At 37.5% G+C, this 14,285-nt stretch overlaps 1 protein-coding gene across 3 annotated transcripts in view; it reads left to right on the top strand.

Moving 5' to 3' along the window:
* Positions 1–14,285, top strand: part of NSD1 (nuclear receptor binding SET domain protein 1) — a 143,797-nt gene that overhangs the window by 60,950 nt on the left and 68,562 nt on the right. For all 3 annotated transcript variants that reach the window (XM_047090549.1, XM_047090540.1, XM_047090558.1), the window contains exons 3-4: positions 4,981–5,116; positions 13,471–13,643. In XM_047090549.1, coding sequence (XP_046946505.1) covers positions 4,981–5,116; positions 13,471–13,643 — 309 coding nt within the window. The remainder of the gene's footprint in view (positions 1–4,980; positions 5,117–13,470; positions 13,644–14,285) is intronic.

Below are 14,285 nucleotides of genomic sequence, written 5' to 3'. Positions count from 1 at the left end.
ATTAATCAGGTTAAAATTTTAGGTCTTTACAGTTGTGATGTAACCTTTTCAATCCTCAGTTTCTTGGGGCGCCTGGGTGGCGCAGTCGGTTAAGTGTCCGACTTCAGCCAGGTCACGATCTCGCGGTCCGTGGGTTCGAGCCCCGCGTCAGGCTCTGGGCTGATGGCTCAGAGCCTGGAGCCTGTTTCCGATTCTGTGTCTCCCTCTCTCTCTGCTCCTCCCCCGTTCATGCTCTGTCTCTCTCTGTCCCAAAAATAAATAAAAACGTTGAAAAAAAAATAAAAAAAAATCCTCAGTTTCTTTTTTTTTTTTTTTAACTTTTTTTTTTCTTTTTTTAATTTATTTTTGGGAGAGAGAGAGAGACAGAGCATGTGCAGGGGAGGAGCAGAGAGAAAGGGAGACAGATTTCAAAGCAGGCTCCAGGCTCTGAGCTATCAGCACAGAACCCAACATGGGGCTTGAACCTGCAGACCGCGAGATCATGACCTGGGCTGAAGTCAGGTGCTTAACCAACTGAGCCACCCAGGCACCCCAATCCTCAGTTTCTTTATATGCAAAATGGAGACATTGCCATTTCATCATGTGAGGATTAAACAAGATTATGTGTATTGGTTTCTGGGGCTGACATAATAAAGTGTCCCAAACTGGGTGGCTTAAATAATAGAAATTTAATTGTCTCACGGTTGTGGAGGCTAGAAATTCAGTGTTAAGTTGTGGGCAAGGGTTGTTTTTTTCCTGAGGGTTGTCATATTTGTTCCAGGCCTCTCCTTAATGTCTAGTTACCTCAAGAGTTCCTTGGTTGGTGGAAGGATTTTTCCCTGTGTCTTCCATTATCTTTCCTCTGTGTGTGTCTGTCTCTGTTTCCAAATTTTTCCTTTTCATAAGGACACAGTTATTTTGGATTAAGAATCACCCTAACTGACCTCATCTTGATTATCTGCAAAGACTCTATTTCCAAATGAGGTCTTGTGGGGTATGGTGGGGCATACTTTTGGGTAAGCACAGTTCACTTCAGTAGTGTATATAAAAAGACTTAGAACCATTGTATTTTTTCCAACTGTACATATAGAGATATTAGGAAAAACCATTCTGGAATGTGCCTGTCCTGCCTAAGTTCAGATGATATTTCTTCACTCTAGTCTTCCTTGATATTCTCCAAGTGTCTTGGCATCAGGAATTCATCCTTGTGTCTCTTTAAAAAAAATTTTTTTTTAATGTTTATTTCTGAGAGAGAGGGAGACACAGAATCCAAAGCAGGCTCCAGGCTCTGAACTGTCGGCACAGAGCCTGACATGGGGCTCAAACCCACAAACTGTGAGATCATGACCTGAGCTAATGTCAGACACTTAACCGACTGAGCCACCCAGGCGCCCCCCCCATCCTTGTGTCTCTTGTTCAGCTTTCTATTGTGGTTGTTAAGTAAGTTTGTATGCAGATAAATTATGGGTTTAACATTGGTTATTTGGAAGTTTTACTTTTCCAAGGTGAAATCTTTAAGCTCTTCTGAAGAGAAGGGTCATATTTTTCCTTATTATTTTCTCTGCTTCATGAATGCAGGCCTCTCTTTGGTCTGGAATCCTTGCCTGTGTCTAATTTTTTATGCGTTAAAGTTAGTTGGATTTGGTTGTTATTGTCTGAATAATATAATATTAACAATATGCATTTATATCGACATTATTTTCCACTGTGTTTGCACACATTGTTTTATTTGGTTCTCATGGTTAATCAGTTAAGATAGCATTAGAAAGAGGCTGGCTCAGTCAGTAGAGCATGTGACTTGATCTCAGCATTGTGAGTTTGAGCCCCATGTTGGAAGTAGAGATTACTTAAAAATAAAATCTTAAAAAAAAAAAAAAAAAAGAGCATGGGGGAAAATGAATGCTTCAAGTTTGTGACAATCTTTATCCATGATACCAATAATTTAATGAGACTTTTTTTTTTTTTTTTTTGAGATAGCACCTGCACACAAGTGAGGAAGGGGCAGACAGGCAGGGAGGGAGAATCTTAAGTAGGCTCCTTGCTCAGAGTGAGCCCAACTCTGGGCTAGATCTCACAACTGTGAGATCATGACTCGAGCCAAATGCAAGAGTTGGATGCTTAATTGACTAAGCCACCCAGGTGCCCCAGTGGAACAATTTTTTGTGTTTCTCACTGACTTTGTTATTTTTTAAAATCATCATTATAGTTTCAGTGTGGTTTCTGAATGGTTACATTGTATGTGTGAGTGTGTGTTACATCTTCATTATTCCATAACTTCATCTGCACTTTGCATATTTCATTGAGTTGTCAGCATATTTCATTTAACAGGTCTCTTGTTGGACGTTAACTTTTTGTTGTCATAAATAGCTACTTGAAGTATTTTTCTACAATTCATTTACTTTTTGAGTTTTTCCTTTGGGTTACAATATTAGGAATAGAATTGTTTTCATTTTGATAGTTCATGGTAGAGCAGGTGTTTCTTGATTCTATAGCTTAGGAAACAGGTTGAATTAAGTGACTTAAGATAACATAATTTGTAATAGAGTCAGAAGACAGAACTCATTACTACTTTGTCTGGTTATGTGATTCAGCTTCTGGCTTTACCTAATACCACTTATGTTATGTTCCTTCCTTGCTATTAAAAGTATATTTTTGGGATGCCTGGGTGGCTCAGTCATTTGAGTGTCCAAATCTTGAATTTGGCTCAGTTCATGATCTCAGGGTTGCTGGGATCGGGCCCTGCACTAGGCTCTGCACTAACAGTACAGAGCCTTCTTCAGATTCTCTCTCTGCCTTTCTTCTACTCACATATTCTTTCTCTCTTCCTCAAAAATAAACATTAAAAAAATGTTTTTTAAAAAATTGCTTGTTGAGATACGGTTGACATTTGAAGGCATGTGTTTTATGGCTATACTTCTGATAATATCACTTTTTTGAAGTAACATGAGGAAGCCTGAACCAATATCATGTCATAGATTGATTATGGCTTAGTTTATCATAAAGCATATAATAGTCATAGGGTTTTATTGTTACTGGATGATAAGGCCGTGGTTGAGAGTTTGGGCTGTGGCATTGGACTACCCAGATTTGAATCCTGGCTCTGCCACTTGCTAAATAGCATATGACCATAGGCATATAGTAAAATAAGAGTAGTAATACAGTATTTACCTTAAGAGAATTAAAAAATGTGTGTCTAGCACATAGCAAACAAGTAAATGTTAGCTACTATTTTTAAAATGATTTAGGACTTGAATAAATCAGCCAATATAATATTTAGCAATGATTGCCAAATAAATGATCATAAATTATATGGGAACCTACTCAAATTGTAGTTTTTAGTACAGGCAAATAAAAAATTTGTTTTCCCATCCTGTCTTCGTATCTTGGTTTTAAAGTTTCAAAGTTCGAAAGCCAAGTTTCAAACCTTTTTTTCCTGATAACTTACAAACTAATAACAGGCAAAAATGGCCTTTTTTTTTCCTTTCAAAGCATAACATGTAGTTTGTCTTATTTCCCAGTAAGTCTATACTTGTAGAACTAATTACAATATTTTCAATAAGGGCATTCCATGGGATTTAACTTCTGTCAAATTATTGTCAAGTTTATTTATTTTCAGAGACAGAGACAGGGTGAGCAAGGAAGGGGGAGAGACAGGGGGAGAGAATTCCAAGTAGGCTCTGCGCTGCCAGCACAGAGCCCAATGGAGGGCTTGAACTCAAGAACCATGAGATCATGACCTGAGCCAAAATCAAGAGTTTGATGCTTAACCCACTGAGCCACCCAGGCAGTCCTGAAAACAGAGTCTTAAAGTTGAATTGGTAACTTACAAGTCATTGGATTGAGCTCAATTCTTTTGATTTCCTTGAGGTGGAGTATTATTCATTTGAATACTCAATTTATTTGAATGATTTCAGTCAGTTCATTTAACATACTCTTTATTGAATCCTTAATTCATTTTAGGCATTAAGGAGGGAAGATTGAGTCTGGAGGAGGAGCTCACCAAACCTTTTTCAAGACATGGCACTTTCAGAAATTTGTATGTCTCCTTGAAGTAAATGGGAGAGGTTGATCTTTGTCCAAGTACCCTAGGAGCTTCTTTTGGCTACCTAGGAATATCTCAGTGCACTTACAACTCCTTTGGTGTTGTGGGAAGCTCAGTCCTACTGAACACAAAGCTGTCTTCATCTTAAGCAAGAGGTCTGCTTATGGTGTGTTAAAGGCACAGGCATGGGTTTAGAGCTTAGATGGAGGATGTTGGATTGCAGACAAATTAGGCATATTATTTTTGGAGACAAGATGCAGCTAGAGTCTCTACATTAGACAAGTCCAAGAAGCTTGATTTGTATTCTTTTTATTCTACATGAAGGGTGTTCCTTGGAGTTGTGCAGTATACCATTCTGCAGGTCCAAAGTCTGGGTCAGTTGCATTGGCACTGCTAGAGCTTAGCCTGTAGCATTCAGGATTATTTCATTAGAGCCATTATTGTTATGTAATTAATAGGAATGTGTATGTTTGAGAAGGATGTCAAATATAACCTGCAGAAGGGATCATAGTCTACCTGCCTCCCCCCCCCCCATTTTATTGAGATATAATTGACATGTATTTGGGACAACATAGTCCCTTGACATTATTTCTAAATTCTTTTTATAATCTTCCCGCTCTCACCTAGCCATGTTGTGATGCAAAGACTAGGGCAAAAACATCTTCTAGGAATGATTCTGTGTCTTTTTTCAGTTTTTAGGTTTTTATAGTTCAAAATAATTACTTTTTTTCTTTATGAATGTAGGTAGATTACTTACATAAAATAAATACAAGTTAAGAGCTGTATAAAGGGCTGTGTTATGAACAATTAAGACAATTTAGTTCTTTGTAATTGCTGTTAAGCTGGGCGTTTTCATCTAGAATTCTGTGCATTGCTTTCTCAGAAGGCTAATAGTAAAATAGTACACCATTTCAAAGGTTTTGATTCTTACTGATGACCCATGTTTTGTCTGTCTAAAGTGTCAACCCAAGAAAAAGTCTACGCCATTGAAGTATGAAGTTGGAGATCTCATCTGGGCAAAATTCAAGAGACGCCCATGGTGGCCCTGCAGGATTTGTTCTGATCCGTTGATTAACACACATTCAAAAATGAAAGGTAATACTAGTAGTTGATTATATGTTATAAAATACAGTATGGAATAAAAAATTCGTAGCTATCTTTAGTAATACTCCATTTTTACCTTTGAGTATTTTGTGGATGAATTGTTATTAATATATTTTACCTTTTTGAATTTTTTAAAAGTTTTAGTTTATGATTTAAAAATTCAGTTATTCCATTTATAGATGCCAGGAAAATGTTAGGTTTATTACCTAAAGTTCCACATTGTCACTTTGAGAATCTACCTCAGTCTTTAGGTTTGTACCTTTGCTGTTAAGTTTTCAAGCTGAAACAATTATAATGAAGGCTTATGAATTATTTTGAATTTTAAAATCTTGATTTAGAGTATTCCCTTTAATTACGGTACTTTGTTTCTTATTCGCCTTGTTTGAATATCAGATATCTTTTTTTTTTTTTTTTTAATGTTTATTCTTGAGAGAGAGGGGACACAGAATCTGAAGCAGGCTCCAGGCTCTGAGCTTTCAGCACAGAGCCCAGTGTGGCACCTCAAAATCATGAGCCGTGAGATGAAGTCAGATCCTTAACTGACTGAGCCACCCAGGCGCCCCATAAATATCAGTATCTTTAAAATAATGTGAGGTGGGGGCCAAAACTTGATCTTAAGCTGCCTTTTTTCTATTAAGATGTTCTGTGATTTAATTTTAATTTTAATATATGTGTATTTTAGTTTTTGCATAGGTCATATATTCACAATATTTAAAAAATCAACTCCCTCCTTTTCTCTGATCTGCTGTTTCAAAAAGAGTAACCAGTTTTTAATGTTTCTTTCTATAAATCCAAGTATATATTCTCATCTTTATTCTAACACAAATGTAGCACTTTTTTTTGTTGTTGTTGTTCATGTTCTACAGCTTACTTTTTTTGCTTGTTAGAGGTTTTCCATGTTAGTGCATTGAAGACTGTCTTTTTTAATTTTTTAATTTTTTAAATGTTTATTTTTGAGAGAGAGAGCGAGTGAGCATACGTGCGAGAGCTAGCGCTAGCTGGGGAGGGGCAGAGAGAGGGAGATACAGAATCTAAAAGCAGGCTCCAGACACTGAGCTGTCAGCACAGAGCTCAATGCAGGGCTCAAACTCATGAACCATGAGATCGCATGAACTGTGAGATCATGACATGAGCCAAAGTTGGACACTTAACTAACTGAGCCACCCAGGCGCCCCAGTTTCTCTCTCTCTTTTTTAACAGCTGCATAGTTTTCCACTTTTTGAATATGCTGTACTTTATATAACCATTTTCCTGTTGATGGACGTTTAGGTTGTTTCTGATCTTGTGTTGTAAAGCCTATACATGCATATTTACATACATATGTACATAACATAAATGTGTCTCTGCACACACAACAGTGTAAAGAATAACTTCCACATATGCATGTCTGTCTGTAGGATGATTTACCAAAAGTGGGATTAATTGCAGGATTTGATTTTATATTTTGAATATTGAGGTATACCTAAAGACCTTTATAGGTTTTTTGTTTTATTCATCTGTAAATCTAAAGTCTAAATCTGAAGTCTAAAGACCTACTGTTTTTTGTTTTATTCATCTGAATTTTTAAAAGTATTTATTTTGAGAGAGAGAGAGCAGGAGAGGGGCAGAGAGAAACAAAGAATCCCAAGCAGGCTCTACACTGTCAGCACACAGCCTGACATGGGCTCAAACTCGTGAACTGCGAGATCATGACCCCAGCTGAAATCAAGACCTGGATCTTTAACCAATTGAGCCCCCCAGGCAGCCCAGCTCACTGTTTTTTAAATATCTTATTCTTTGTGGCTTGTTTGGACATTTAAGTACTACTAGTAGAAAATTATTTTATTCCTCCCCCTCTGCTCTTACTTGTTGTATTATTCTATGCACCCTAATTGGGTCCATGCCATTTATTCAACAATTTCTAGCTATATTGTACAGTTAGTGTGCTAGGTATTGTGATCCATTAATGGGCAAAACATCAGTCCTGCTTGCCCTTTTATATAATTAGAGTCCAGTTAAAGAGATAAGATAACAACAAATAATCAGGCAAATAATTACTTAACTGAGAAGTGTGTCCAAACTGGTGTACAATTAGTGATATAGCAGAGGTACCTAATTTGGACTTGTGGTGCAGGATATTCAGAGGCAGTTATGTTAGTAAAGTTATCTTTGATCTGAGACTTGAGAGGATGAGTTGGCATTAACTAGGAAAAGAAGGAGATGATTGTTCCAGGCACAGAAAATAATGTGTACTCTGGCTTTGAGTGGTCTTCCACCCATAGAGTGATGGAAGGTGGCACAGTATGAAGCTGGGAAAGTTGATATGAGTCAAATCATGTAGCATCTTTTAGACTTAAAATTTTGAACTTTATTCTTAATTTTTTTTTAATGTTTATTTATTTTTGAGAGAGAAAGAGACAGAGTGTAATCGGGGAAGGGGCAGAGAGAGGGAGATACAGAATCTGAAGCAGGCTCCAGGCTCCAAGTTGTCAGCACAGAGCCTGATGCGGGGCTCAAACTCACGAACTGGGAGATCATGACCTGAGCTGAAGTCGGATGCTCAACCGACTAAACCACTCATGCATTCCTGTACTTTATTCTTAGAACAGTGTGATGCCAGTAAAGGGCTATGAGCAGAAGATGATGTGATTTGATATGTGTTTTGTAAACTTTTCTCTGACTGCAGTATAGAAAATGGATTGGAAGAGGTTATAAATAAGTAAGAGCAAATTGCTAAAAGGGTCATTGCAGTAATTATGGTGAGGCGAATATGGTGAATAGAGAATAAAGAACAACTTAGGAGATAAATCTATATGATTTGGTAATGGATGGGTAATGAGGAGTGAGGGAGAATAAAGTCTTGAGGTTTCTGTATCTTTGGATGGCTCCCAAGATTTTATCTTCACCAGTACATCAGTAGTGGTGCCATTTAGTGAGAACACTGAAACATCCATAAGGTGACATCTGCTTGTTGTTGTTAACTGAAGCCATGAACAAGGCATGGATGAGATGGCTTGTGACAAAATGTACAGTGAAAAATAGGGTGGCTTTGCGGAAGCCATTATCTGAGGCTTGTATGTAGCTACTAAGCTTGGAAGAGAGATGGAGGAAAAATCAGAGATGGAAGCGGAAATCCAGGATTATTTGGTATGTGGTACTGGTGACTAGTATGTTTTACAAAGGAAGATGTGATTGATTTGGTTGAACTTTGCCTGGAGAGCGAATAAAATGTCCATTAGGTGTAAGGGGGTTGGAGATCAGTGATGTTTTTGGCGTTATGTTGTGGCTGAAGTTAGATTAGACTGGAAATGGAGACAAAGGTAGAGAAGTGGAGATGCAACAGGTAGAAAGATATATGGGGTCCAGAAGAATTGCTAAAAATGGGGATGATCATGTTAGTAGTGCTGATGAGAAGAGTCCTGGAGATAGAGGGTATTGACAGGAGTTGTAAGGGATCAAAGACAGGATCATAACAGGATTTTGGGAAAAGGAAGAGGTAGATGGGAGTCGTATCACAGTGAGAAATTGGCCTTGGTGGGAGGAGAGGTAGCATCCTTAACACTAGGGGAGGGCAAGGGTGCAGTGACTGGAGGTTTGGTGTAGTATACTTGAGGATTCCTGTCCGGCCTGTTTCTCGTGAGTCAAGAATGTGATCACACCAGAGAGCAAGTGCCATTACTGACTGGAAAATACCATGTTTTATTTTTGCACTATAAAAAGGTTAAAACTCTTAAATTCAAGACAGTTTCCTATTGACAAAATGACAAAACATGTTAAAATGGATCTATTTAACCTTACAGCTAGTTATCTCATGATACGTCTCCCCCTCCCCCCCCTTTTTTTTTGGTAATTTTTACTTTTGTTTTCATTTCCCTATATTTATGGCCAGCTGTAGTCAGCCAAGTTCTGGAATCCTAATTATTACTCTTAGTAGTTAACTCTCCATTTTTCTTTGAACATGCTCTTTTTTTTATTTTTTGCTTGTCTCCTTCATAACACATCAACTGGTGGAATCACCTGTCTTGCCATTGACGCTGCCTAGTAATAGGACATTTTGGATAGACTGCTGTCAAAGTTACCTGTTTCCCACCACACTGAAACTATGACCAGTATTAATGTCTGACTGTTTTGTAGTGGTATAATTTCCCCTTCCTACCTTTTATTTTGAATATTTCAAACCTATAGACAAATTGAAGAATAGCACAGTGAACACCCATATACACTTTACTTGGGCTCAACAGTTACTACTTTGTATCACTTTTTAGTTGATACCAGTGAAAAATTAAAAATTGTACTTCAGTGTTCATATTATTGTGCTCATTCATGTTTATTGTTTTCTTAGCAAAGCCAAATGTTTCAAATGGTATTAGAAAAACCCACATTTTTTTTTAAAGCTTTTTTATTTATTTTGAGGGAGAGAGCGAGTGAGAGAGAGAATGAGCAGGAGAGGGGCAGAGAGATGGAGAAACCAAATCCTATGCAGGCTCTGCACTGTCAGCTTAGAGCCTGACACAGGGCTCAACTCATGAACCCATGAGATCATGACGTAAGCTGAAATCTGGAGTTGGTCGCTTAACCGACTAAGTCACCCAGGTGCCCCAGAAAACCCAAATTTTTATAAAATCACTTTTAGAAGTCATTGTTTACTTCTGTTATATACAGTGCATATGATTAAAAAAGTCAAGTGGTTAATTTTGTAAGCCTTGTTTAGAAAACAGTCTGCTCTTTCTATACCCTCTCTTTAAGCTTTAACTGTCAGCTGGATCTTTTGAAAGTTAATTTCTGTATCTCAAAGTTCCTTCTGGATTACTTTTTACTTCTCACTATAGAAGTTGTGGATTAATCATTTTAATCCTTGCTTTGGGCCTTAACCTCTCACCAACCTCCAGCATCCTGCTATCTTACCTGTTATAATTTTGGTTAGGAATTTAGTGTTATCATGTTAACAGTATACACAGCTTAGCCATGTAATGTCCTGTGCTTACTTTGCCCTCACAACCTTTTGATTTTTCTGCAGTTATATGTGTGTGTGTGTGTGTGTGTGTGTGTGTGTGTGTGTGTGTGTTGGTGACGGAGAGGGTTCTTAGTCTTTTATATATTTATTATGAATTCATAGTAAAACTCTCCTAGTTTTAATTTTTTCCACATGATCTGATACATTGGTTGTCATTTTCATCATCTTTTGGAAACCTCACCTAGAGCCTTAGGCTGTTGACCCTTGAACAACAGAGATTTGAAATGTTTGGGTCCTTATGTAATCTTTTACACACAGATGTTTTTCAGTAAATATACTATAGTACTGTAAATTTATTTTGTCTTCCTTATGGATTTTCTTTCTCTTTTAATGTTTATTTATTTTGAAGGAGAGAGTGGGGGAGGGGCAGAGACAGAGGGGGAGAGAGAATCCTAAGCAGGCTAAGCACTGTCAGCATAGAGTTTAATGTGGGGCTCCATCCCATGAACTGTGAGATCATGACCTTAGCCAAAACCAAGAGCCGATGCTTAACTGACTGAGCCACTCAGGTGCCCGATGATCTCTACTTTTTCTTTTTTTAAAATGTTTATTCATTTTTGAGAGAGAGAGCGTGAGTGGGGGAGGAGCAGAGACAGACAGACAGACAGACAGACAGACAGACAGACACAGAATCCCAGCTGTCATCACAGAGCCCGGCATGGGGCTTGAACTCACAGACCACGAGATCATGATTTGAGCCGAAGTCAAATGGTCAACTGAGCCACTCAGGGGCCCCTGATCTCTGCTTTTTTAAAAAGTGAATGTTTATGGTATTGCAATTCTCATGTTCTTTTACCATAATCTGTTTGTATATCTCTTAACCCACCAGGCCCTGAGTTTTCTTTTTTTGTCCTCTTTACAGTTCTGGCACATTGTAATGTGTTGTTTGAATTTACTTGTTTATATGGGAGAATTATTTACTTCTCAATTGACTTTCTGAACTTATATATAGGTACATATATGTCTTACCAATTTTTAAAAATATTTTTTAATATTTATTTATTTTTGAAAGAGAGAGAGAGACACACAGAGCATGAGCAGGGGAGGAGCAGAGAGAGAGGGATACACAGAATCCGAAGCAGGCTCCAGGCTCTGAGCTGTCAGCACAGAGCCCATTGCAGGTCTCCAACTAATTAACTGCGAGGTTGTGACCTGAGCCAAAGTCAGATGCTTAACCGACTGAGCCACCCAGGCACCTAGTATCTTACCAGTTTTTTATTTTATTTTTTTATTTTATGTTATTTTACGTTATTTTTAAAAATGCTTATTTATTTTTGAGAGAGAGTGCGCGAGTGAGCACGAGTGGGGAAAGGGCAGAGAGAGAGACAGAATCCAAAGCAGGCTCCAGGCTCTAGGCTCTGAGCTGCCAGCAGAGCCCCAAGCAGGGCTTGAACTCACAGACAACGAGATCTTAACCTGAGCCAAAGTCGGACGTTCAACCGACTAAGCCACCCAGGTGCCCCTCTTACCAGGTTTTTAAAAATGTTGTTTTAGAGAGGGAGAGAGAGAGAGAGAGAGAGAGAGAGAGAGCGCGCGCGCGCATGAGAGAGCACAAGTGGGGGAGGGGCAGAGAGGGGGAAACAATCTGAAGCAGGCCCCAGGCTCTGAGCTGTCAGCACAGAGCCCGATGTGGGGCTCGAACCCATGAACTCATGAATGTGGGGCTGAGCTTAACCAGCTGAGCCACTCAGGCTATACTTACCAATTTTAATCCCCCTTTATAGGTGGTTTCTATTCAAAGGATTTAATTTAAGTAGGTAGAGACTATAAGGAGTTTAACCTTTTTCATTTTCAATTGTTTTTGAAATGGACTAAAAAACAAAATTTGACCATGTAATTTTTTTATTAAGCTATATTTTTATAGAAACGCAGGCATTGCAACTAAAGTTTATGAGAGCTCATAGGTACTCTTCATTCTTTGGTTATGTAGCTTTGAAATTAGCATTTATAAAAAGTTGCCATTGAAATTTACTTGACATTTTGGCTCTTCCAGTTACTATGGAGACCTTAGTTTTGTTCTAAAGTTCAGTTTATAAATTTCCTCTCCCTTTCTTTCTTCTTTCCTTTTTCCTTTTATTCTCTTTTTGTTTTTTCTTTTTTCTTCTCTTCTCACTCCTTCTCCCTCTGTTTGTTCTTTCTTTTTCCTTCCTTCCTTCCTTCCTTCCTTCCTTCCTTCCTTCCTTCCTTCCTTCCTTCCTTCCTTCCTTCCTTCCCTATTCTGAAGGAGGTAGGCTTTTCCTTATTTTTTATTGAAAGAGAGGTTTGTATTTTTTGTGCTTTAAAAAATGGTTAAGGGAATTAGTTGTGAGTTCCTGTATAAATGAATTTGTATATTAGATGATTTCCTTTTCTAAAAAGAGACAGATCATTACACCTTGTATAGTCCTGGTATATTTCTTTTGTGAGACTTTTTACTGCTATGAAAAATGCCAAAATGCTAAGTATGGATGGAAGAGACATATACTAGGTAAATTTGCTTATAATCTTTTCTGAACAAGATCTGTATTTTTGTTGTTGTTAATTGTATGCTTAGAATTTTGGACAACTAAGAAACTAGAATAAACTAGAAACTAGAATAACAATATATTTTTATTTTTATTGCTCTTGGGCTTTTTTTTTTTTAATTTCAGTATTTTGAAGTATCAAGTTCTGCTTTCTCTGTAAAGCCAGTGTTTCACTCTGAATTTGCCTTCTCTGAAGTTATTTACTTACTGTGTCTATAAAATGGGGATTGTACTACTTATTTCTTAGAGTTGGTTGTTGTGAGGACTAAGACTCTGTGCAAAGTACCTAGTGTAAATGAGTGCCTGGTCAAGAGTACCCATTCCATAAATGTTAGCATATCATATGTGGCATAGCGTTGAAGAATTTTTTTTTTCCCCTCCATTATATTTTAGCAAAGTGTTTTAAAGTTTGTTTGGTGGTTAGTTCTTACTAATTATTTTATTTCTGGTGCTGAGTCTTATTAAATGCCCTTTGTATTTTCTGGTAACAAGGGTATAAGACTTTTATAGATTGTTGGTAGTGGAAACTTGGTTCCTATATTAATTTGTTCTATGATTAACAACTAATCGATCTCTCACAGGTTTGGAATATATAGTATATCAGCTGACCAAACTATTGAAGTTCTTTCAGAAACTCTTGGGCATTTTCTTGCCACATGAATTGAAATATTTAAAATTTTCCTTCTTTCTGACCTATCTTAGAGTTGATTGTTCTATAGGTTTTCTAACACTTTTTCTTCTTCTTTTTTTAAAATAGAGATTTCTTTGGCAATAATTGCATGGCGCTTCTCTTGATGATGAACAGTCATCTTTTTAAAGTAATGACACTGGTTCTTATCTTTATCTAGTTTCAAACCGGAGGCCCTATCGACAGTACTACGTGGAGGCTTTTGGGGACCCTTCAGAGAGAGCCTGGGTGGCTGGAAAAGCAATCGTCATGTTTGAAGGCAGACATCAATTTGAAGAGCTACCTGTTCTTAGGAGAAGAGGAAAGCAGAAAGAAAAAGGATATAGGCATAAGGTAAAAAAAAAAAAAAAAAAAAAAAAAAAGCCTCTCAAACTGTCTTTTTTGTGGTGGGCAGGGAGAAGGCAAGGAAGAAGTATTATATTTTGAAATATAAGTTCTTTCCTTTGGTAATCGGATATTTGTGAGAAAATAGCTGAAAGCAATAATTTTTGCAGGCATGAAATAGGGCTAGCCTTCCAAATATTTATACTTGATTTTTTTGAGAAAGGATTTCAGATAACTGTTACCATGTCACTTAGATGTGACAGTATAAAATAACATGACCAGTCTTCTTTGGTCATATCTTTTGTAAGAAGAACATGGTCATTGAGATGAAATACTCTACTTCTCACTCTCTGGATTAATTATTTCTCTTTAAAATGAGAAATGTAAAGCTGCAAACATTTTTCTTTGTTGTCTTGGGTTTATTTGTTTTTGTTTAGTCACCTGGTACTCCTCAGTCCCTATCACCTATTTCATCCATCCCCCAGCTCACCTCCCTTTTGGTAACCATCAGTTTGTTCTCTCTAGTTTAAAGAGTCTGTTTCTTTTTGTCTCTCTTTCTCTTTTTACCCCTTTGCTCTTTTGTTTCTTAAATTCCACATGAGTGAAATCTTAGGGGATTTGTCTCTCTGACTTCTTTCACTTAGCGTTACA

Source organism: Lynx rufus, unplaced genomic scaffold, assembly GCF_022079265.1.
Source record: "Lynx rufus isolate CCGP_SWC_20201006 ecotype Redwood Valley unplaced genomic scaffold, mLynRuf1.p SCAF_1, whole genome shotgun sequence".
Lineage (NCBI taxonomy): Eukaryota > Metazoa > Chordata > Mammalia > Carnivora > Felidae > Lynx > Lynx rufus.
The sequence above is the reverse complement of the archived record's forward strand: the minus strand, read 5'-3'. Positions and strand labels throughout refer to the sequence as shown.